The 25,288-nt window shown below is 39.5% G+C and overlaps 2 protein-coding genes across 6 annotated transcripts in view; one reads left to right on the top strand and one right to left on the bottom strand.

The window, feature by feature from the left end:
• The window catches only part of MYPN (myopalladin), a 66,095-nt gene extending 59,081 nt beyond the window's left edge, over positions 1 to 7,014 (bottom strand). The window contains exon 1 of the mRNA XM_048943752.1: positions 6,433 to 7,014. The gene's annotated coding sequence lies outside the window, so the exon portion shown is untranslated. The remainder of the gene's footprint in view (positions 1 to 6,432) is intronic.
• A 3,131-nt stretch (positions 7,015 to 10,145) lies between these two features.
• HERC4 (HECT and RLD domain containing E3 ubiquitin protein ligase 4) overlaps positions 10,146 to 25,288 on the top strand; it is a 31,486-nt gene continuing 16,343 nt past the window's right edge. For 2 of the 5 annotated variants that reach the window (XM_048945227.1, XM_048945222.1), the window contains exons 1-10: positions 10,146 to 10,318; positions 11,077 to 11,232; positions 12,427 to 12,713; positions 15,087 to 15,246; positions 16,251 to 16,327; positions 18,128 to 18,349; positions 19,710 to 19,801; positions 22,207 to 22,337; positions 23,378 to 23,538; positions 23,931 to 24,007. In XM_048945227.1, coding sequence (XP_048801184.1) covers positions 12,488 to 12,713; positions 15,087 to 15,246; positions 16,251 to 16,327; positions 18,128 to 18,349; positions 19,710 to 19,801; positions 22,207 to 22,337; positions 23,378 to 23,538; positions 23,931 to 24,007 — 1,146 coding nt within the window. In that variant the 5' untranslated portion in view covers positions 10,146 to 10,318; positions 11,077 to 11,232; positions 12,427 to 12,487. Of the gene's footprint in view, positions 10,319 to 10,452; positions 11,011 to 11,076; positions 11,233 to 12,426; positions 12,714 to 15,086; positions 15,247 to 16,250; positions 16,328 to 18,127; positions 18,350 to 19,709; positions 19,802 to 22,206; positions 22,338 to 23,377; positions 23,539 to 23,930; positions 24,008 to 25,288 lie in introns of those variants that run through there. The other 3 variants (XM_048945224.1, XM_048945223.1, XM_048945226.1) reach the window with 3 other exon arrangements.

Genomic DNA, 25,288 nt, shown 5'->3' with positions numbered 1-25,288 from the left:
TTTCACTTTTGCTGTTCTTTTCGAAGTTTTGTTTCCCCTTTTTGCAGCTCATCTAATCTGATCTTCAGTTAAAACATATTTAGACACTAGCAGCTACGGATCTATCCATTTCCATTAGCTTCTTTACCTTTATCTAGGACATAAACATCCAAAAATACCAATAAGGTTGTTTATAGCCATGTTAAATACCAACTGAACAGACTGTCACTAGAACTGATAAAAATAGTGGAGATATTTTGTTATCTGAGTCTGAAGGAAAAGGAAACATAGGATGGTTAACTAAAGTGAAGTATGCATTGTAAACTTAATATTTTGAATATTTGAGCTTTTTCTCCTTTTGTACTGTGAATAATTTTAAATAATTTCCATAGCAGCTATTTCTATGGTTGAAATTAAGCAGACATGACATCTACAGTGTCTGCCTTTGTTAACTGCGTAATGTTGTCTGGTGACAGGGTCATACACATGAATGCCTTTTGACTTTGGGTTAAGATTAGCACAACAATGCATTATGGACTGTATTTTTAAAATTGGATTAAGAGTCAGTCTACTGAGGTGTATTTGTAACCACATTGCCAATAATGCATTTGTCTAACAACAGTTGACAGTGCAGTCTTTATTCATATATCACTATATATCTCTTAAATGGCATCGCACAGAATTTCATCCAGGCCTCTTACAAATAAATTCCAAAATCCTTGAAGAACTGAGAGGCTTCACTAAGAAACTATAAATGCTTCTAACAAAAAAGAGCCAAGTAAGCGTTGCCATTATTTGTGGAAGCCTATTAATGTGAGTTGCATGGTAATGAGAAAAAACACTCCAGCTTTTGCCTTCTGTCTGCACCTGTAATACATACACAATTTATATAAAATACAAGTATGTTCCATGTCTTTTTCTGTAACTAGATAGAACGCTTTCCAATGTATTTATTTGTTTTATGTTAGAGGCCCTAAGGCCCACAGCAAATTATCTACAAAACAAACAGGTAGGAAGCAGAGGCAGCTCAGCCTAATGGTAGTGCAGATCAAGATCCTCAGAATTTTAGAGGAACTCAAACCAGAATTAATGTCTGGTGAACACTAGAGGTTTTGGCACCTGTTACAGACAACAAACTTGCAGAGAAAATCAGCTCTAGGCAAATGCTTAATAGGATGAAACATTCAGTAACTTGGTACCCTAGCTAAAGGCTCATTGCCAGAAGAGAAAAGGAGAAAAGGAGAGGGCACTCTAGATAGTCTGCATCTTAAAAAATAATTTCCAGAGACGCCTTGCTTCCCAAGCACATGCAGATGAGAGTTTCAGTGGTTTATCAGCAATGTTTATGGCAGTTTATGGCAGGCAGGTAGGCCAGAGTTGATCAATTTGGAGGACAGCACCATGACTGACCAGTGATATGGCTAAGGGAACTAACTAAAGCAGAGAGCTTTATAAGCATAAATCAGATACCAGGAATTTTTTTTTTTTTTAAATGAGAGTTTGCTAAAATATTACTGAAACAAACTCAGTGGAAAGACTTCGTATAGTGTATTAGAATGATGTCACAGAATGAATTGCCAAACAGTCCTGTCTAAAGTCCTACAGCTGGGGGGAGATACCATATCCACACTTCACATGGAAGCTATGATGTAGACACACGGTGGCAGCAGAAAAGTATGGCAGTAGTAGTGAGTGGGGTTAGGGGCATGGAATTGCCTTGCTGTAGCTAGTGGGATGAATGCTATTACTTGATCCCTTGTGTATAGCATTCAAAAGCAGTGACACTGCCCCGCTATCTGACTGTACGGACAAGGGAAAGAAACAACTTCTGTAGAATTTCTAAGGCTTCTAAATTTTCCCCCCTTCCTATTAAAGCAGAGTCATTTTTTAATAAAAACACATCTTGGTTAGAATTCTCAGGTTCTGAATCTCATTAGGTGACTGCTAGCAGAAATAGTTAATATTTTACCAGCATTTTGAAGTGTCACCTTATTATACTCAGTTGAGATCAATTTACCTGCCCCTCCCAGTTATTCTGGCACTCTTGCCCCTTATGCTGCCTCATCTGTCTGGAACTCCTTTTCCCCAGGCCACTGAGTCATCTTCCCACTTTAAATGTTGCTTTCTTCATTGCAATTTTAAACTCACTGCCATTATAAGATAATTTGTGAACATTTATATGAAGATGCATTGCAAAAATTACATCTACAGATGCTAGTGAAACTTCAAAATTTTTTTTCTTAGGATTCAGTATTACTGACAGAATTAATTACAAAAACTGTTGTTTTGGGTTTTTTTTGTTTTTTTTTTTTGGTAAATCACAAATGAACTTACGGAATGGGTAGATGTGAGAACTCAAGTCATTTGATAGGATCAGCATATTGAACACCAGCAGTATTTGAATCACTCTGTCTTGGTAAAGAACAAGTGAGACTCAGGTAATGTAAGCTCACTTACCAAAGTAAGGATTGTGATCCAGAAAATTACTAAAGTAAAGCAACAGCATGAGGTGCTGACCATTCTGTCCATACAGACTGGCTGTGAAGATTGTTTCCTGAGCCAACTGTGATCTTTTCATTGTTTTAAGAGCAATACAAGGCATGAGAGAAAGAGCAAGAGAGGGAAAATACCTTTCCTATTTCTTGTGCTAGTCTCTAGAACTGTCTAGTCTCTGAACAGTCAAAATATCAATTTATTCAGTAAAAGGAGTCAAAAGACATATCACCTCTGTTAGTCTGATAAACCATGCATTTACAAGCCTACTTTGACCAGCTGGTACCTCTGTGACATGTAGTAATGCCATGTGTTATCACACAGGTTATAAAAAGGAATTTTCTTTCTGTCTATCATGGATTTGAATATGCTTTCTTAAAAAATGTCTTACTTCCTTTTGTTTTAGAAAACACAGAATATTGGAAAACTCCAAACTGACACTGAGAAAGAAAATGCAAATATTATGGTGAGTGTTTTTCATTTAATCTAATTAGTGAAAGCTTTTAAAGCACAAAAAAATCTTTTACAGTATGCTTAATTAATGGTGTGGGACTGTGGAAACTTGATGTTTGAGCAAAATTTTAGACACACTCTTAAAGTATGTGCTTAATGTTAAATCAGGAAAACATAGATTTGTGGAGAAATATTTACTAGTTTGCAAATTCAAAGACAGGATATGAAGACAAAGCCTATGCTGTCATAAAATAGTTTAAAACATATATTTTCAATTTTCTCACATATTTGTTGTAAAGCAGAAGGATCTGCTGGTATTGTATTGTCATGGACAGAATTTGTGAGAAGTACGTTCAAGTTTTTGACTTTGCACAGAAGGAATATAAACCTGTATATTTCTTATACTTGAAATTTCAGTTTAAAATATGTAAATGTAAAATTTTGTCAAACAGCTTGTGGTTTTGTTAGAAAACATTGGGAAAATTAATATAAAAACAGTATCTGCCTAATTGTTACTGGGGCAAATAGTGAGCTCTGTATCCAGCTAAAATCAGCTGTCATGCTAATGGCACACAGGAACAAATGCAAAAGTGAAAACTTCAGAATTTTATCTATTTCTGTTAAATATTCCAAACTAAACCTCAGCCATCAGTTTGCCCTGAAAATGAGCAGATACTGCAATCTTGAACAATAGCTCTTTGCTGTTATAACTCACTGGAAATTATGATTAGTTGTAGTGCTCATAAACAAAATGCTTCTAGGTTCATGTCTATTATAATTCTGCAGGGAAGCCAGTAGGGATTATTAGAGTTACAAACAAACTATTTTAATGCTTATGGTTATTATAAACTCAGAAGATAACCCAAGCATATTTATAATGGTGAGGAGCTATTTAGAGGCTCAAGCTTGAACGAGAGGCCAGGAAAAATATAAAGATCATATGTCATTTACTTCTTAGGAAAAGTGTTTTCTTTATACAAAAAATGGTTTATTTATTACAAAGCAACCACTTATCTACCAGGCCAAATAAGCATGAAGTTAATAAGGAAAAAAGATAAAGAAAAAAAATATATATATTGTTACATTGAGAAGAATTTAATTTGTAAATTTATATTGTTTGTTGAAGAGTGTTTACCTGGCTGAAACTGCTGCAAGCTTATCAACATGCAGTATTCCTTGCGCTGAATTGCTTGTATCTGCAAAAGTTTTGTCACACTGGTCACAATATTTTGTACATGTTTGCAAGCTAAAAGCTTTACAAGTCTAGAAGCAAAAAACTTTACAAATTTACAAGATAAAAAATGTGGAAGTCTTTTGTGATGAAATTGGAGTTTCATGCTGGCGATCTGTATGGTGGTGGATGTCTCCACTGGGTCATGGGGCGTAGAGAAGCTGCTGTGTCTCAGTTTGATGGTGTGGAAATGCTGTGCCTTTTCCTAAGGGAGACTCAGGAACAATCAATCTCTCTTGCATCTCCAGAGATCCAAGCCCTAGGAGTACTCTCAGATTGATATCTATGTGTGTTTAAGGGTCATTTTGCTGTTCCAGAGCCCTGCCTAGAAGATATAGAAATAGCTGTGTATTATTCCTTTATGGAAATAAGTAAATATGTCTGTGTTAAGTGGGGATTATCCAGTACCCCTCAAATAATCATTTCTCTCTGGGATCAATGATCATAATTTGTGGTGCCCTAGTGGCTTGCTGACATTAATGACAAGAAAGCCTTCGTCAATCAGACAAGGGTGATGAGTCACTGATACCACCCTCCTTATCCAAGAAAAAAATGCCAGCTAAATGCAATGGAGGTTTGGCACAGGTGACTGCTCTACTATTTCTGCTTGAAAATGATATATAGTTGCTTTGGCCTCCTCTTACAAGCTTGAAGTTTTAAACTGAAGCCATTTTTCCTGTGCTGGCAGACCAAATAAACAAAGGAACAGTCTTCTAAGAACATTATCCCACAATTTTCTGGAGATAAGTCTCTAAATCGCTCATTAAAAAATCAACAGCAAAATGGTCAGCATCTTGCACAACTCCAGTGTTGTTAAATAGAAACAAAACCTTGTTTGTGGCAATTTTCCTTTTCTAAATGGTAGCTTGTTAATTATGGGGATGCAAGATCTCCAGGAACATGAGCAGCCATAAAATTTTTCTGCATGCAAATTGTGCACTGGGAAGCAACATTTTTTCATGTAGTTACAAGGATTTGATTGTTGATCTTGTGCAGCTTACTATGCTTCTCTCCCCAAAATCCTATCAACTTTTTTTGCAATTCTTCTATTTCCAATGCTAATATTCAGACTTATATTGTAGGAAATTCAGAGTTATGTTCTTCCAAGCACTCCAGTCTCTGACTGCTCTCATATAATTTCTCTGGAGGCCCTTCATAAACTGTGCAAGAAAAATCTAATTTTCCACCTATCCAAGAGTCTTAATCCACAGTAAATATTTAATCCACTTTTGAACAGAGATCTCCTATACTGAAGTTGATACCAATGGCACAGTCCATGCTGTACCAAATATCATTTGCTAACTGCACCAAAATAGATCTTAAAGTATCGTGTCCCTCTGGGTTTCAGTAATACCTGTGAAATCATTAGTCTCATCCCGAATTAAATTATGAAAGCTGCAAACAGTACTATCTAACCATCTTTACCAAACAGAAATATCTCTGTCACAAAACAGTCCCATATTTGTGAGAGAGAACTACCAGCAGAAGCATTTCTGGTCACATTTTGTGTCTCACAGTCAATTATTTCATTCCCGTCTAGTCTTCCACAGTGTCCTATCATAGGAATAGAGAAAAAAGCACGTCCTGACTCTCATGTAGTCACGGAGCCACATAGTCTATTGCACAGAACTGGTGGCTGAGTCCTCTCCTTCCTAGGGAATCACGCTTTCTTCTCTCCCCGCAATCAGCCTTAGCATCCATTAGTTATTTTGCCTATTGTGCCCTCTGGTATTCAAATGTTTCCTTACAGTTTCTTTTTGCTCCTCATCTGCAAATTTCATTGTTGTTCTGGAACCTTTTCCTTTACTCTCATACCCAAACACGTCCACACCCATCTTCCCACTGCCTTACAGTTTATTTCTCTCAAAGCTTACTCATTGCAAAGCCCAAGAAATGGGGTGGAAATAGAGCTGAATGTCTGGAAACTATCAGTCTGGCTCAGCAGAGAGGGGGAGCTTTATCATGATATTTCTGGATCCCATAACAGTACTATTTTTTCCTCCTATTATCAGTTCTATTCCATGAACAAGAAGCTTAATTCTGTGAATTACATGCCAGTTCTGTCCCCCTTCTCCCCCTAAAGGAAAACGGATCATCACTGTTGTTTTCATCACAAATTTTCCTCCCAACTGTTTCCCAAGCCCACTGAGAGAATAGATCCCCCCACCATTTGCACAATCACTCTTCTTTCACAGTAAGGTCACCCTGTGCTTAGGAAAAGGAATTACACTAAACAGTCCAAGATGGAAATTTGCAAAGAAGCCAAGAGTGCTCACCATGAAGTGGTGGGACCTGTCTGTGCATGGGAGTCAGTTCTGGTCCTCTCCTGTGCCTCTTTGTTCTCCTCAGTGCAGCCTGCTACCTTTCTGCTTGCTCTTTACGAAATAGTAAGACGGCTAATTTTAGGGTGCTTCATCATCCTGCCATGCAAAGACACAGTGTCATGTCAGAATCAGCTACATGTGGCACCACTTGGAGCTGCTATTTTGTAAGCTGAGGTTCAGTGTGTCCTCAATTCGGTGTCTGCAGGGCTGAACTGGCTCAAATATTATCTTTGTATTTCTGGAGGAGTTTACCTTAAAAATCAAAGTTCAGTATTCCAGCCTGACCAAAAGCCCAGTTTAATGACATGGGAATTGGTGTGTCAGCATCCAACTTAAACAAACAAATATAAAAACAAACAAAAGACAACATGGAAATTTCCTGGTGTTCATTCAGCTTCTAGCCTGCTGTTCTATTGTTGTTATATACTAGAAAATTTAATGTAATAGTGTGAAATATCTCAGCAATAGGAGGAGAATGGGTCACATGCAGGAGGGACTGTACTCCTAACCCTCTCTGTGTGGGATGCTTGAAAATATTCAGCATCTTCAGCCCCAGCCTGCAAATGACCTGGCACTTCTGTGGCTTTTGCCACACTGCCAAGGAAACTGGGTAGTTGCTCTGAGTCCCAGCTGTTCTTTGTGTGGGCTTGGGGATATTGGATCTGCTTAGAAGTTTGTGAGCACAAGAACTGCATACCTCATGCAAAGGTCAGGTTCCCTTCGGTGTGGTCTTCCTGTCCAGCATCCATGGTTGTCCTTCACTGCTTTTCCATTTTCTGTACATCTGTCATCCTATGAGTAGCTTCATTTTAGCTATATTTTGTGGCCTGGAGGCATGAAGGGTAATGTAGCCTTTTGTTCTTGTCTACTTGGAGGTATGACTCCTCTGCTTCTCATTAACAGCTCCCTTAATTACATGCCTCAGGTTAGACAAAGAGCTTGCAATCTTTCATATTTAGCATCTATGTAGTGATTCAAAAACATTCAAAAACGTGTCAGAAAATTCATTTTTTTCCCCACTATTTTGCCATCAGTTACCAAATAATTGGTCTTAGTGATAAGAACATTTACATATGAGCTAGCAAGAATCACTACAATGTGGAGGGTGGGCAGGCAGAGAAATACCACGTGCTCAGCTGTAAAGCAGCAGAGCATAGGCACATTCATTAATTCACTAACATCCAATATTGACATTGTGAAAAATGTGAGGATAACACAGAAAAACTGAAATCACATAAAAAGGTTTGTCACTGCCTTGTCTGTAATGCCATTTGCTTTCTAAAGCCTTTCCTTTGTCTTAATCAAGAACACACCACTAAACAAAGGCTTATCGCAAAGGTTAGCAATTTCTCACTGCAAAAAGCTGACACCTCTAATTTCATGTTATCAGCTGCTCTGGACACATGTTTCTATTTTTTGTTGTCTGTGACATATCAGAGTATTAAAAAAAAAGGGGGAGGGGGTTTGAAGTGAGGAATTAATGTTTAAAAAGTACGTACTGACTGCTGCTGGGAGAAAACGGAGACAGAGGGAAGAGAATTCATCCCTATATTCGCCATTCAGAGAGTTTTACACAGTAGCATCAGAAACACATGTATTAACTGAGTATTTCTCAGTATTAGAGCAAAGTATGCTCTACTGGATGCATACTAACATGAATACCAAATGCACACCGAATGTACTAACAATAAGGATAGTTAGCATGTATGATTTTTTTTTTCATTTTTGTGTTGTCTAAATAGGCGTTTAACTGGAATACAAATTAAAAAAACAATTGTGCTGACAGCAATCACCAGGCAGTAACCAAGCATTACTATTTTAATAATGGCAAAGAGTCTCCTACTTGTCGTGACCATCAATAAGACTGCAACTGTCATAGCTAGCCCTCTATAATGAAGCATTTATGAGAACTAAATCACTTTCCTGAAGTCAACTGTATTTACATTTCTTGTATTCACTGGATTTTGCATCACTGCAGAATACTGTTTTCTACAAGTACTGCAAGGATATTGAGAATGCTGAGATGCAAGCATGGTCACCCACGAGAGCATGTGGTTCTCTTTGGTGCTGCTGCGGAACTACACTGGCCATTTGGTGAATGCTGAACTGGTTGTATTGAGTGCAGGGGGTCCAAACAGTGATGTGGCACTCCCTTTCCCCCACTGCTTCTGCATCTTTAGTCCCACAAAGGAAGAAACTTTCTCAGGGCACTAAGATAGGAAGGATGAGGGTCATCTGACAGAGAAGTTCTCAAGCTAGGTAGCAAGTGGAGTCAAAATACATTTGTACTTTAGTTCAAGGCACACTTTATTTACTTATTTTGCAGCAATATAAAACTGAAGTAATTCTTTTAAATAAAATAGCTATGTCTGTTACACAAAGGAGGTGAGATTTGTTGGATAACATTCTACGCTGTTTCATGCTTCACATGTTTCTGATTTGTAAGGCCAGTTAAATAAAAATACTTTCCTATGTAAAAATTGCACAGGGAATATCACTGTTATCTTCAAGCACGTGGACATATCCCCACATGCTGGCCAGAGGGCACATTGCACAGCGACTGCTAACATTTAAAGTCTACTCTGCAGTGCGATTACTCAGTTACTGTCCTGCTTGTCTCTGCATAAAAGGAAGTGTAGAAGGTAATGAATAAAATGTCATCCTCTACTTGGTATGTATGGCAGCCACTGCTAACTTTCTATTTCTGTATGCAAAACGGATGGAGGCAAATCACTTGCATCTCTCCTTCAAGCAATACATCTGTGTATTTGCCACGCTGCAAAGTGCCGCATCACTTGGTTGCGTAGCAGACATTCCTATCTTGTTTTCTCCGTGTAAGAACAGAACATTTCTGCTTTGGATCCTCAGTGACACAATTAGAGCCACAAGTCCTCAGCAGTCCTATGGAGCCTCGCCTGTACAGATATACAAAGGGATACGTGACGGCTGGGCCACGATATCCCATTTGCTTTCGTTTTTAAGAATACTGTGTTAGAGGGCAAAGCAACGCCAAGCCCGTCGCCTTCCCGACCCATCCCTCGGGTCCGCTTCTATTCCCCACCCCGTTGCACGAACCGCAGCGAGCCGTCCTCCCGACGTAAGCAAATTCTCAGGGAAAAAACAGGCTAAGCAAGCTGTCTCCTGTGCTAATCGGCATTTTGTTGCTTCACTGGAGATACGCGCTCAGCGCAAACGAGTGCTTTAACGCGACGCCGAGAGGAGCTCGGAAACCGAACGCGCAACTCAGAGAACTGCGTTCGTTTCCATTTGTGAAACGCAGCTTCCGTAACAGAGCACAGAGACCGGAGGCACGTTTCGGATGTCAGGAACCGAGCACGCCGAACCCGCGCTCTCCACTCCTCGCCGGGACCCCCGCCGGAAGCACCGCCGACGCCCGGCGCTCTACGGAGCCGACGGGGGCGTGGCGACCCCCTCACTACATCGCTCGTCTGCCCCCACGGCTTCCCGCCCTCTCGCTCACACTCCTCGCAGCCGCACGCGCCCCGCCCTTCCCGGCGGCGGCACCACAGCAACGCGACGCAGGGCGCGGCCATTCAACGCCCCTCCGCGCGGCGGCCCGGTGACGTCACGCAGCGCCGCCGCCCCCGAGCGCGCGGCCGGGGCGAAGGGGGGCGGTAGAGCGGACGCGCCGCGGCCCCGCCCGCGGATCTCGCGCCTGCGCGGCGGCGCCGGTCGGGCCCTGTCAGCGCTCCGCGCCGGGGCCGTTCACGCCCTCGCGGTGGTCTGTGGGGAGCGGTCGGTGGGAGTCCGAGGCGGTCGGGCCGGGAGCCGCGGCGCGCGGCCTCGCGAAGAACGGGGGAGCCCCGTCCGGCCGTCGGTGAGTTCCGTCGCGTCGTGACGCGCGCTGCCGGGCCGCCGCTCCGAGGAGCCGCCCTTCGGCCGCGGGGAAAGCGGCCGGGGCCGGTGGGTGGGAGGTGGCTGCGGAGCCGGGGCGGGGCGGGGCGGCTGTGCGGCGCCGGGGAGCTGCTCGAGGAGCCGCTCGAGGAGCCGGGCGCGGCCCCGTCGCGGCCCCGTCGCAGCGGGAGAAGGACCCGGTGTGCCGCTGCCGCCTTCTCTCCCACGGCGGGATCGCTCTCGGAGGGCCGCTGCGAGGCGGGCTGCCGCGCCGTGCTTAGGAGCGGAGCCGTTAGGGCCGTTTCCCGTTAGGGCAGCCGGGCGGGGCGGCGGGAGAACGGCGGTGCCCGTGTCGAGCGGAGTTGCGTGGGGCGCCCGTGCGTGCGGGAAGCGTCCAGAGCCTTCTGTGCCCCGCTGCCAGAGGGAAACGAGCCGTGCCTTACCCTCGCCGTCTGTTCGGTGGCGGCGTGTGACGGGCCTTGACGTCACGCATAGTAGAACCCTGCGGCTGACAACGCGAGCGGTGCCCGCGGCCAGGGAAGCAGCGCTGCTGGGAGTGAGGTTAAAGTACAGCGCCGGTTTGGTTCTGGCTCTAACACTAAACGAACGAGTCGTGTGTGGAAGTACGTAGCTGCTTGGATAGAGAGCAGGAATTTCATTTTTTCCTGACTGAAGGTAAATCTTGCCCGTGGGAGCCTTGAAGCGCTACATCCGTACACCTTTTCCTCACTTGTGTTGCAGGTTGAAGCTCGTGCTGCAGTCGCTCTTACGGACATGTGAAAGTTGCTGTTGTGTGGCTGTATCTTAACTGAAGACTTCTCCCATTCAGTGTTCCCTTCTGAACGTGGTAGGATATAGCTAGGGAAATATTTGATCATGCGTCACCTCCCGAGATAGGTAAACAGAGCACAATGTATTTTAAGCTGTTTGGTTGGGATTTGTTTGCATGTTTGTTTTTGTTTTTGCGAGATCATAACAAGAGGCATTTTGCTTACTTTGTGTTGACTTCTGCAAAGGAAAATAGTTCACCCTAGTTCACCAATAGCTATGCTGCCAGGAGTCATGCCATTGGCTTACATAACACTCCGGTGCTAGCTGATGTCTGGCTTGTTTGAGCGAGTTTACACTGAAGCGATATATACATGATCCTGCAGAATATATGATAGAGTGCATTGGTTGTGCGTTGTATTGCGGGTCGTGCTATTGATGCTGTTTTCTCACTGTTGATGAAAACTTGAAGTGATTTTACACTGTGTTGCACTGATTCCTAAACTTCTCTGAAAACGTGGGGAAACTGATGTTGTGGGAGTATAGCAAAAGTAGTAGTGAAAAAGTCATTCTGAGGTCTTAATCCAGAATACTGAAAATGTAAGGGAAGAGTAATTTTTGTATCTTGTGCAGACAGGCACAAAGTTTGTCAGCACAGAAACAAATACTTGCAACCCAGTCATGCTAGCAATGAGAGCTGGCATGAATGAGTTTGTATGTGTGGCCTCCTTCTACTGCAGAAGTAACCGTGAAGCTGTGGCCCTGTATTAATTTTATTGCGAAATTGGGACTTCTGTTTGAGCTGTTTCTTCTTTAGAATTGTAAGTTCGGTTGACTCACAGTTGTTTAAATATAATGATTGACGTGTTTTATTCTTTATGTTGTGTAACTGCATTGATCAGAGCTGACTATGGTGTTGTTTTTTTTTCCGAGCTGTGAGTCAAGTGTTGTTTTTGGGGATCTTTTCAAAGCCATGCAGAGAGCTTTCTGGAACCAGGCAGCTCCCCGGGTTAATAAACTAACCTGTACTTAGAAGTAGCTTAGAAGATGTTTGAGGTCACCTCCACTGCCTAGAAATGGCAGTGACTGTAATTTGAATAGTTTAGAATAAGTAGTTATAGAAGTGCCACAGAGGATAATATTTAAAATTTTGAAATAAACTTTGATAACTCCCTGCATATTTTAAAACTGAAATTTGAAGTGACCAGTAAAGGATCTTACTGAGGTTAACACAAATATTTTGTATTATTTGTGTGTACTTGTGGATTATGTGCTACCTAGGCACAATACTGAAAAGCTGTCCATTTTCCCTTTTTTGAACAGCTGCGCGTAAAGAAAATTCTAGAAAAGTGAAGCTGGAAGATCAGCAATCAAGAGCATAAAAATGTTGTGCTGGGGAAATGCGTCGTTTGGACAACTTGGACTGGGTGGAATTGATGAAGAGATTGTTTTAGAACCCAGAAAAAGTGACTTTTTCTTAAATAAAAGGATCAGAGATGTGGGGTGTGGACTAAGACACACTGTTTTTGTCCTGGATGATGGGACTGTTTATACATGTGGTTGCAATGACCTAGGACAACTAGGGCATGAAAAAGCCAGGAAAAGACCCGGTAAGTTGAGAAGAAATGAATTACAGAGCATACCTGTATTTGTGTGTGTTTTTTCTCTTTGTGATGCTGCATCAAGCCCAAGGCTGTCAGTGCTTGTGTGTGTGCTGAATTGTATGCACAGTAGTTCTTCCAAGATCGGTCATGTTTTTAACAGAAAAAACATCCCTTTGCTTGGTTTGCGTGGCTGTGTCCCCGTATTTTTGCCAGTTCAGCTAGCTTTCAGTGTGTTCAGTAGTTTCAGTGTTTTCAGTGTGGAATTGCTTTACCTAAGGCTGTAGAAGACTCACTGAGTGGCTGTAAGCCTAAGGGGAGATGACCTTCTTCAGTACATGGATTAGTGTTGTCCCGTATGGATGGGTTTGGCTACTGGAACGTGCTGGAAATGAATATCTGGCATACCACAGTTGAGAAGCACGTTGTGTGTTTTTAATACTGCAGTGTATTGTATGGAGCACGTCTGATTAAAGCAGTGTGATTTAATACTTCTTTTCTTAAAAAACAGAAACAGATGAAAAACTTCTGTACAAATGCGTTGCTAGAGCAATAGAATTTGGAAGAATCTAAAGGATGCAGTGTAAAACTTAAAGGGGCTTTTTTCCTTTTTTCTATGTTACTATGAGTTTTTGGTTCTCCCTGGTGCGGTTCTATAGCAGAGCTGGCAAACATCTTGTAGGGACTGCAGAGGAGTGTGCACATGGGCTCCCCTCAGAGCTGTGCATGTGAGTCATATCTGCATGCTACTGAGAGAGATGGAACAGTGCATCTGACAGTGCTTCTGTAATAAGCATCTTGTAAGCAAACTGAAAAGCCTTAGTAAGAGTTTATTCTGATAGCTGTGAAGGAGTTTTGCAAGTTACTTGGCACAATAATTGATACAAACTGTTCATATGGAAACAAGAAAGATAGTACCTCTCTATTATGCAATATTCTAGTCATTCTTTGTTCAGAGTTTTGAATTTGATGCCAAATGAAGATTTTTCATGTAGTTGATGTGTAACTTAGGACTAATTTGGACTTCAGTTGGGAAACAGTAAACGGGTGTTAAAACTGATAAACTCATAAACTCTGTTTTGTGAATAGGAATAGAAACTCAACTTGTCAAACTTGTTCTGAATACTTGTCACACTTTGAAAATGATGCTGGAATTGTCTTTTAACCCTTAAAAAATATAATGGGGTAACTAATTGAGCATTCTAGAGAGGCTCAGTGCCTTTACAAATGGGTGCATGCTCTTCTGGGTGTATTTCTGCTGTACAAAGATACTTTTGTCGCTGCTTGTCTTTGCCACCAGTGTCACCAGCGGTGCTATTTAGCTCTCTCTTACCTCTTGCCTTCCCTCAGAGCTCTACTGGTCACAGAGGTTCTATGAATTATTCATAAAACCATGTTAGTTAGCAAAGTCAGGCTGGCTAGGTTAGCAGCTGGTAAGGATGGTCTGCCCTAATGTACACGGTGTTGCCTGAACTAGAAAGTGTGAACGTTACCTCTTCTACTGGCAGAGCTGTCAAGACCCTTATGAGCTAAACTGGGCTGGCAACCTCTTTAATAACACCAGCTGGTAGCAGTATTGAGTGATTTTTTGCTGCCTTTTTAAATTTTATTTTGTAAGCTGAGTGTCTGTCACGTTGCAGATACCATTAACTACCATTTTGGAACTGAATTAGGCTGCACTAGGCTGTTTCTGTGCTACATTGATGATACACAGGAGTTTTTATTGTGATTCTTGATCAGTAGTAGAATTCACGCGTTTGAAGACTGGGCATAAGATTTTTCAAGGAGGGAACTGTGTACAGGAAAAAAAATCACAGGTACTTTAGTGTTTGCTTTTCACAGGTGAGAATTGTACGTCTAGAAAAATTAAGCTTTAGGATCTGTTTCTACAGTGTTTTGCTTTATAAAGAGGACATTGTGCAGCTAATTGCAAAATCAGTAGCTTCAGTCTTTAATTGGTCCTGCCTTGTTTTGCAGCTCCTTTTTGTTTATAATGAATAGGTGAATTCAACTTGCTGTGTTGAGGTGTTTTCCCACGTACAGAAGTCTACATGTGTTGTCATTTGACAGTGAATGTTGTTATTCGTTCTCAGATAGCAAGGTTAGAAGAAGACATTGAAAAACAAAATCTGCAGGGTTTGTGCGGTTTTGTATGTGATCGTGCCAGGTTAATTGCAAGAGCTCTTGTTTGAGTGGCAAGCTTAACTTCTCCTAGAAAGCATGTTTATAATTGTAAGATAAGGCTATTTTGGCAGAATTCTAGGCTTGCTTTGGTGTCATTTCAATGGACATCTAGGAGATAAATGACTCTAACTGTTGTGGATAGCATTAGCTTGTTAATTGCTTTTCTTTTATTACTGACTTCTTTTCTTATTTTCTTAGAGCACGTTGGTGCCCTGGATGCCCAAAATATTGTAGCTGTATCATGTGGAGAAGCCCACACTCTTGCATTAAATGACAAGGGTCAGGTATATGCTTGGGGTCTGGCTACTGATGGACAGCTTGGCTTGCCTGGAACAGAAGAATGCATCAGAGTGCCCAGGTTAAAACCAATATATATATATATATAGTAAAGTTATTTTCATTGAAAAAGTGTACTTAAATTTCACTAGTCAGACTATTCTGTTATAATTAAGAACACTCATTAGGAAATGTGTTTTAGCTGTTATGCTTGCTGCCTCAGACTGTTTATTTCCTTTCTCAAATAGTCAGTTTAGGTGAGAAGTGTGCAGTGGGTTTGCTAAGGTAGTTTATAAATAGTCATCTGCTAGGAGTGGAAGTTACACTGGAAAAGTAACATGCTTGTTATTTTTCAACATAGATAAAAACCTGAGTGACAATTCTTTAGAACATGAGTAATTCTTAACTTGGCCGTGACTGTTTGTGACTTGTGTAAGTGTGGAAGATAGGAATAACAAATTTAAAGGTTATTCAATTCTGTATCAAATTTACAAGTCCCCGGGCCTTTCAGGAGTTCCCATTTCTCTCATCAAAATGAAAGTGTACTAGATTTACTGTAGCTTAATGTATGTATTTGCTGCTTCTTGATTATATTGTGTGATGCCTACTTGCTTGTAAGCAAATTTGAAGTTGATGTTAGAGATTAAAAAAATAGTATTCAAGTTTTAGAATGTAATTCAGCCTTTACAGCTAACATTAATTTCAGGAAAGAGTAATATGTTGTAAAACTACTTTCATTTTGAGAACTAAAAAAGGAGAGTCTCTTCTTGCTTCTTTTATTCATTGCCTCCATTCAGCAATGGCATCTCCTTCTAGCATCTCTAAAGTACATACACCTCCCTAATCTTTCATTTGTTTTCTTACTGAATTGATTAACTTGAAAATAAGACAATCACTGAAGATGTTGGCAAAGAAGATGTTTTGACTTAAGATGTAACTAAATAGATTTTAGAGCATTTAAGTTAGTTTCATGTACATTATTACAGTGAAAAGGACACATTTGATGATTTTATCCTTTAATGTGACTTGTTATTTCATACCACGATCTAGCAGCTTAATTCCTTCTCTGTTTTCTTACCCCAATAGAAATATTAAAAGCTTATCAGAGATACAAATTGTGCAAGTTGCTTGTGGTTATTATCACTCACTTGCACTCTCAAAAGGTAAGCAAGATTCTTCTGGAGCTATATATAATTTCTTACCTGGTAGTTCTAAGGTTTTCAATGTTCTGTTTCACTTAGACTTAAATTTCAAGAGCAAATGTATAAACTGAGGCAGTGTTGATTATTTTCTTTTTTTTCTTGTGCTTTTTTATTTATTGTCTTGCTTTCACGTAATTTTCTTTTTTAATTATTTTTTTTCTTTCCTTTCTCTTACCTCACTTCATTTTCACCCTGCTAGCATTCTGCTTTGTCACTGGTCTTTTGTTTTAGCCTGTAAACTACAGTTATCAAGGCTCGCAGGCACTTAATGCCATCTGCTTTTCTATTGTAAATGTTGGTTTTTGTTGGTGATTCTAAAGTTAATATTTAATTTTCTATGATAACCCACATTTTGGATAGTTAAATGTTTTCTCAAAACTTTTCTGGGTCTGTGAATATACTTAGTTGGCTTCACTTGTGTCACAGCACCACAGCATCTATTAAATGTAACTGCCAATAAAGACAAACATGAATTTAAATCTACTTCTTGTTTGTTTTTATTGTGACAAATGAGAGTTGTGTCCAAAAACTCTGAAACAAGTGGCTGCTGGACAGAGTTAATGCTCATTGTGGAAATCCATGGTGTTAAGGCGGGGAGAAGAGGGCAGATTACTGAAGGATGGTAGTGTTTGACAGTGTTTCTGTTTCGTGTAAGTAAAATTTCAGCTGCATAAAGTGGACAGGAGGGGTATTCATTGTATGCTGATCTCTTTAAATTTGCATTAATTTATACTGACTACCTGTGCCTTGATTCTCTGTGTAATTGTTCATGGACTTGTATTGATTTCTGTGCTGTTCTGGTAGCTTTGCTCTGTATAATCTAGTGACATTCCTTTATTTTGAGGATATAAAGGATATATTCTGAGATATAAAGTTAACCCTTTGTCTGAGTTATATATGTATGAAATATATTTTAAAATATTTCTATATTTCTGTGTATATGTCTATATAATGTATTTTAAATTAGACATATATATATATGTGTGTATAAAATAAATACAGCATAAACAAAATGGCCTGCATTTCAAGAGATAGACCTGAATGTTTGGTATCTTGATGAACACTTTGTTGGAAAAAATGGAGATAGAAGGGACACAGGTAATGTTACTGTTTGAAAATCAGCCTGTTAGCTAAGGTGTACCATATCTTTGCTATTAGGTGTTCATCCTAATGATAATGAACACTGGTTGTTCATTAAATTATTTTCTTTTGGGGATAATGAATTCATAAATAGCTCTCTGACTTGTGTTTCGTGAAAATAAAATTATATGTTTTTAACGTTTTAAGGCATCAAATTACTTTATTCTTCATCAGTTATATATTTAATACAATGTTTTAAAATATTTGCATGTGAAAAAGAAGTCTGCTACTGTATGGAAAGCTTAAGTGAGGCTTGCGATTGGAAATAGGAAGCCTTTGCATGTTTGGCATGCAGCTTTGGCAAGTTCTCTGCATTAGAGTGTGTGTGGTGATGGAACTCTCCATGGAGGAGCGTCTTGGTTCCTGATAACTGAGCACCGTTTATCTGTCACTGCTGCAGCTGGAATGTTGAGAAAAGCGCTGAGGGTTGGAAACGTTGTTTAAATATTTGGGTTGAACAAGAGAACGCTTTGCTTCAAAAGTGTTCAGTGATTTGCGTGCATTTTCAAACAGAAAAATAGTTGAAAGTAAGTGTCTGACTTAGCTTTTACATTTTCTTGAAGTAAATAAATCTTATATAATTAAATTACATTGACTGTATTTCTTTTCTTATTTGAACAGGAAGTGAAGTGTTTTCCTGGGGACAAAATAAATATGGCCAGCTGGGCTTAGGTTACGAGTATAAAAAACAAAACTCCCCACATGTGATTAAATCTCTGCTGGGAATCCCTTTTGCACAGATTGCAGCAGGAGGAGCTCACAGTTTTGTATTAACTCTTTCTGGAGCCATCTTTGGATGGGGACGCAACAAATTTGGACAGCTGGGTCTTAATGATGATAATGGTGAGTAGTCATTGCAAAGCATCATGCTTAAAGTCCTGGTTTGTGAATATGAAGCTACCGGTATTCCTAAAATAGTAGTGGACAAAACAAACTTTGTTGAGTACATTTGATGGTGCCAATGTTGTGCAAGATTACATAAGGAGGACAGAGTTAGGCTTTTTTTTTTTTCCTTGCTCCAATGGCTATTTTGTAGTGAAAATTCTGGCAGCATTATGTTGAAATTCCAGTCTGCTTGGCTTGTGTTCTCTTCCTGTGAGATTTTTCTTTGTGACTTAGGCTTTCAGAGTGGCTTTCTGTGTACCAGCTATTAGATGTCTTCATTGTTTATTACCATTATGTGGATATTGTCCTTTCTCAGGCCACTTGTGGTGAACAGTTTGTGATTTTTCAGCTAACCGTTTGCAGAATTTCCTCTATTAGGGTGGTGATACTCATTAACAACTTCAAAAAGCAGTTAGGTTAGACAAAAATTGGTTTCTCTTGCAGTTCTGTTACTCTATATTACAGTACCAAGGCGCAGGAGTATATGCTGTCAGGTTCCCTCAGTATACAGTTAGCTACAGAATCTGTAGCTAGTTCAGTGATTTGATGTTCTTTCACTGGTCCATTGTTCCCAACACCCTCTAAAATCAGAAAAATAAATTGTAATTAAGAAACACATTTGAATTCATGCTTTAAATGTGGCCATATTTATGTAATAACAGATTTACGCAGACTTTCTGTGATTTTCTGGTGAAGTCATTTTTTTGTGGGAAAGTTCGGTTTCTTCTACACAAAATTAACTGCTTTTTTTGCTTATGTTTAGATAGGGTCTTTTTCCAGACATCTTTGTGTATCTGACAGCTTTATAGATGCTAATATTAACATTTAGAAACATTGTGCAGCTCGATGACTCTGTTGCCACCTCGGATGGAAGTTAGTTATACCTGCTGACTACTCCATGTTCCATGCTATTAGTCATTTAATAGAATTGAACTATAAGAGATTGATACATAATGGAATGCTATAAAATAGTGAAGCACATAAACTACTCAAAACATGTCATCTCTTTTCTGTTGTCCTGGTCAATGGCAGGCATGATGCGCTGCTCTGTATTTCATTATTTGCTTGTTAACATATGGTCAATCATGTGAAAATGAGGATATTTGCTACAAAATAACTCAATATAGTAATTCTGTTTTTTTTTTTCTGTAGTGGTGTTACCACCTCAAAGATGTATAGGTTCAGCCACAGCAATTGTATCTTGTTAACAAATCTAAAACACTTCTTTGTTTGAAACAGAGTAAGAATGAATGGGTGAAATTGTCTTTTGATTTTTGTTTTCATAATAAACAATCCATTGCTGTATTAAACCTCTCAGACAGGTATGTTCCTACCCTGCTGAAGTCACTGAGAACTCAGAAGGTTGTTCATATATGTTGTGGAGAAGATCATACTGCTGCCCTTACAAAGGTACAACTCTTAAAAATGCTTATGCTTTCATTTTCAGTATTTTAAAGAGAAAATGCTACCTGACTAGGAAATAACAAATAAAACTTCTTCAGTGTTAATTGGATGAAAGCAAGGAAGCACTGGAAGAATGGTTAAATAATTGGGGAAAAAATGCAGAAAATCTGTAGTTTTAAAATCTTGTCAGACACGGTAAAGGTGAGCATACAAAATAGAGTATTTCTGATAAGGCAGTGTGTGTTGCATTATTAAAATTGTGCAGGTATTTACATTAGTGTATGCTAAAGAGATTAGCTGCTTTTGAAATGTAACACCTCCAGCATTATTGCTTTTATCGCCAGTCAGATCAGGTTAATATTGAATTGAAGCTCCGTGCCCAGGGGGGTTGACAGTATGTGGTTTTTTAAAGAGTTGTCATATTGAATTGCATTTTTCTACTTAAGTACTTAAGAAATTGGAAATGTACCTAATCCTCTAGAAAGCATTTCAGTGTGAGGGTCTATGTAAAATCAGCCATTGATTTCAAGGCCAGTGTGGAGGGTGGTGATAAGGGAGGGGTGGGGGTAAAAAAAAAAAAAAAAAAAAGTATTCTGTTCATGCAGAGATGCAGGAATCAAAAGTGAGAGCTTAGATGTACCAAGCTGCTGTGTGCATCACTGGGCTAAACACATAATTTGGAGTCTCGTGTTTGTTTGAGGTGTGGCAACTTCAAGGAGAGACATGAAAAGTAATGGTGGAGCTTTGCTTCATCTTAGTGTTGGGCAGTGCATTTCAAGCATCAAGTGATATGTAGCCTTACTTTGTGGTGGGTAAAGTAGTACGTGTATATCTTTTTCTAAGTGCTTGACTCCCGTGCCTTTCTGTCTGTGTTCTGATACTTGAGTTCAATTTCAGCATTTAGATAAAATGTACCGATTTATAAACGGAATATTTTGGACTTGCATTAGTAGAAAATTCTGACTGATGAAGATTTGGACAAGTGACAAAGCATTTATTTTCCGAGTCTGTATTCAGGATGTTGTAAGAGGTGTTGGAATTTTTGAATTAACAATTTAAAATGTCTTATTTTTGAAGGAGAAGATCAGTATTTACTTTTGGAGAATGTATGTGTGTGTTTCAATTTTTGCACTGCAACAAATGAAGAGTTTTGAAGAATATGGTCTGCTTAAGTGTGGCCATATCTTATATACTTTACATAAGCTGATGTTTCTGAAGTGAAGGGAAAAATAAACTGTTCACAAAGAATTTGTGTTATGAAATATTCTCTTCTTTTGACTGGAAAAGATGTGGCAACTTTGCATTTCTAAAATTGATATTTATGTATCGTACAAGGCAATGGAAATAGGGAATGTAAAGAAAACAGCAATTTATAACTTGCATTATAACTTTTTTTCCCCTTTTTTATGTACAGAAGTTTACTTCAGGCTTGTTTTAAAGCTGATAGACTCAAAATATTGGATTTACTGTAAATTCTACACGTTTGTTACCTATATGAATCCATTTCCCTTTGCATGACAGGCCTTGAAGAGCCAGGGGTCTTGACTTTTGTAGATGGTACTCTGTATGTGTGTGACCTTTTCTCAAGCCCTTCTGAAATACAGAAAAACCTGTCACTATTTGTTATTCTGATTCAGTTAATGAACCTGTTGGTTTTTCTTAGCGGACGCTGCCATTTTAATGATGATTTCCAGCAGAGGTCCAATCTGTTGCAGAGTAAGAAACAGCTTTACAATTTCAAAGCATGTCAAAATGGAAAGTTTTAAAGTTGTTGTAAGGTAAGTTGTATAACTTTAGAAAATGTTTCTGATTTAATATTCATTTATTTAAGTTTTTGGTTAATTTTGTGATAAATTAATCAAAAACACTTCTAAAAATTGACTTGCCTTACAACAGCATTGAAAATTTCTGTTTTGTCTTTTCAAATAATGAAGTTAACTGTCTCAGTCATGCTGCTCACTCTGCATTGTCTTTCCGAGGAGGGCAGCTTCCTATTTAATCATTGTTTTAAAAATTTCATTCAGTGTTTAAAATCCAAACTACACTTTTTAATAGTATGAGTTTATATTGCCGTCACAGTCATTATGAAATCTGGAAAGGAGGAAAGGATGAGGGTTAGTGCCTGTAGTAACACAAGTTAATGCCAGAACTGCTGCATACTAATGTGAAATTACAAGGCTGAGATTTAACACAAATAAGGTAATAGCTGTGATAGCAATGCTGCATTTTCATGATAGTAATAACCTTGTGATCTTTCTGTGACTCAGGGACCTCTTGTGCAAATCTATTTTCTGTCCTTTCCCCACAGTTCCAAAATTATCAGACAAGGTGATTTATTAAACTCCTTTTTCTTACAATTTTCTTGTTCCAAGACATATTATTATTTTAATCCACGTAATTTATTTGTTTAGGAAGGTGGGGTTTTTACATTTGGAGCTGGAGGCTATGGTCAGTTGGGACACAACTCTACCAGCCACGAGATAAACCCAAGGAAAGTTTTTGAACTGATGGGAAGTCTTGTCACACAGATAACTTGTGGCAGGTAAGGTCTGTTTTGCACAAGCACTGTGAATCTTATAAACACTCGTTTTGTGTAATACTTTGTGTAAATTCTAATACAAGATGGTTTTTTTCTTTAACCTTTCTTTTGTGGAAGATAGTCTCTAGTGAAAGATAGATGCTGCAATGAGGTTTTAAAAACATTCACTAGAACCAGTATGAAAGTTTCATTATTTGAGAACTCTCATTATCTGAATTGAAAATGTTAATAATCATGTGCTTGCTTATTGCTGTCATTTAATTATTCCCTGTTAAAGAGGGTGTCTGGGGAGGTACGTGCTCTTTGGTGAGGATAAGCATAAGATTTGGGAGCATAGCTCATGATGCGAATGATCCATAAAACTGAATTACCCTTCAGTTCATAATGCTTTCTGTGGTATTCATATTATGATAGCACCCAAGAAATGGGAAAAACTGTCAACACAGATGAAAATGTCCTTGTCCAAAACACTTAATTCTAGCAATTCTTGATGAGATAAGCATATTTTGTTATTTGGATTTAAAAAAAAAAAAAGTGTATTATGCAATCCTTTCCTCATAACAAATTGGACCTTTTTCATTTGGTCAACTCGATACTGATTGTTCCTAAGTGCATAGGAGAGCAGGAAACTAGTGTTGGGATGAGGAACTGTACAATCATTGGATCATTCAAGGCTGTCTGGCCCAACTCCCCTGCAGTGAACTGGGACACCTACAGCTCCATCAGGAGCTCAGAGCCCCATCCAGCCAGGGGCAGGGTGGGATGCAGCCAATCTGGTACAAACTAAACATTTTTGAACATCCAGAGAGATGCTCAAAGGATCAGACTGTTTGCAGGCTTCAAGGCAAAACCTGGCATCTCCATTATTCCTGGAACATTTCCAGAACAACTGTTGACAGTGTTGTCAGTGATGGTGCATTGCCAATAGAGATGTGAAGTGTTCACAGGTCCTTTCAGATACTGTTTAACAAAATTCTTAGGTTGTCCTGTGCAAAGCACGTTGTGATGCTGAGAGTTTTGTTACTGAATTCTGTTTCCCTTAGGCAGCACACTACTGCATTTGTTCCTTCGTCTGGAAGAATTTACTCTTTTGGACTTGGAGGTAACGGGCAATTAGGTACAGGAACAACCAGTAATAGGAAAAGTCCCTTCACAGTAAAAGGAAACTGGCTTCCTTACAGTACTCAGTGCCTGATCCCTGCAGGTAAGCAACACCTGGCATATTTACTTTTTGGACTTGCGTTCCTTAGTAAGTGTTTTGCAGATCTTGAGATCAGACTATAATTGTTTCCTTCCCTGCAGTTTGTTTTCACTGTGCTCTGTTCTCACTGCAGAAATGGACTTCAAGAGAAGTACTTGCAAAAATTGCTTAAATGTGGTATTGGGTTAGGTGCCTTGTTAGCACTAGAACATTAGCTTACAGCTCTTGTTGCTTACCTCTGTCAAAGATGGCTTTAATGGTTGCATTGTGAAGAACTACTGACACTGAAGTTATGTAACGAATGAACTGATTCACAACTGAATGCATTTATTGCAGCATCTTGAGTATTTCTCAGATTCACTTTTTCAGTTGCCTGTGTTTTATTGTTATTGCAGACAGTGAGCAGTATTATTGCGTGAAAAGAATTTTCTCTGGTGGGGACCAAAGTTTTGCACACTACTTTTATCCACAGGTAACAAATTAAATATACTTTAGAATGAAAATATTTAAAACTCAGCTTCATTTTTTTCTGATGCCCTTAAGGAGACTTTGATATTGAAGATGCAGAACTACATTGTAATATTTTATAGCGTGGAAGCACAAGACATTGCAGCAGTTCAGCAGTGAAGACTTGGATAAAGTTTGTGTGTTAGCTGTCAGTAAGGCATTTTGGCACAAGCTTTTTGCTGAGTGGTGAATGTGTGCCTTTCTTTCCTTTTAATGGAATCACAGAATAGTTGAGGCTGAAAGGGAACTCTGGGTTCCTCTGATCTAACCCCCCTGCTCAAGCAGGGCCTGTCTGAGCAGGTTGTCTAGGGCCAGGTTAGGTGGCTTTTGAATATTTCCAAGGAGGAGACTGCATAACTTCTCCGAGACAACCTGTTTCAGTGCTCAAAATCACCTTTTCCTTTCGGAAAGTAAAAGGTGAGTGAATACTTGAGCTCTTCCTCCCCACCCACCCTCAGTCCTGACTGCAGCTATGCTGTGTTCTGCTCTGTGATCAATATAGCATTCTACAGTGATGAGGAAACAAGTGGAGCTAAAAATGATAAATGGTGGCTGTCTGTATTGATAATTTTGTGCTAGTGTTGAAACAGTACCTTTCTTTAAGAGAATAAGAATTGGTCTCTGTAAATTCTATTGTGTGTGTTGGAGGGGGGAATGGCAAGGTGGGAGTATGATGGAAAGGAAGCACTATTAGACAATGGCTTGGGAAGAGAGATGTCTGGATTTGTATAGGGGATATTTCTGAATAGTAGCCTAGATTTAGATTTTTGACTAGGATTTAATGAAGCAACATGAGTTGGAAATGTGGAGGGAAAACAAAACCAAACAGAAAAACAACTGATTAGGCAGTGAAGGGAAACATTAAGGTTTTAGGAGAAAACATGTTTGTTTGTCAAGCAAAACTGAGTATAGGTCAGGCTTACAGTAACCTTTTATTCCTACAGCCTGTCATGATTGTGAAGAATTAAGTTTTTCTCCCGTTTTCCAGTTCTGATTGAGTTTTGATAACTGTTACTGTGTGGGATAGAAGTTTGTTTAACAGGTGTTAAGCAGGTGTGGTAGAAAAGGCTCAAAACTTCTCTATTAAAATTATTTTCTCAAAAAAGATTCTACTGTGCAAGTTTCATAATTGCTGAAGTAGATTCTGACTAATAGAGGTGGACTCTATGAATGCAGTTATTGTGCTGTACAAGAAGCATTAGCAATAGATGGAACTTGGTGCTGCAAAAACATCCCTTTTAGTACT

Source organism: Lagopus muta, chromosome 5 (genome assembly GCF_023343835.1).
Source record: "Lagopus muta isolate bLagMut1 chromosome 5, bLagMut1 primary, whole genome shotgun sequence".
Classification (NCBI taxonomy): Eukaryota; Metazoa; Chordata; class Aves; order Galliformes; family Phasianidae; genus Lagopus; species Lagopus muta.
Note: the sequence above shows the minus strand (reverse complement) of the source record. Positions and strands in the feature narration are given on the sequence as shown.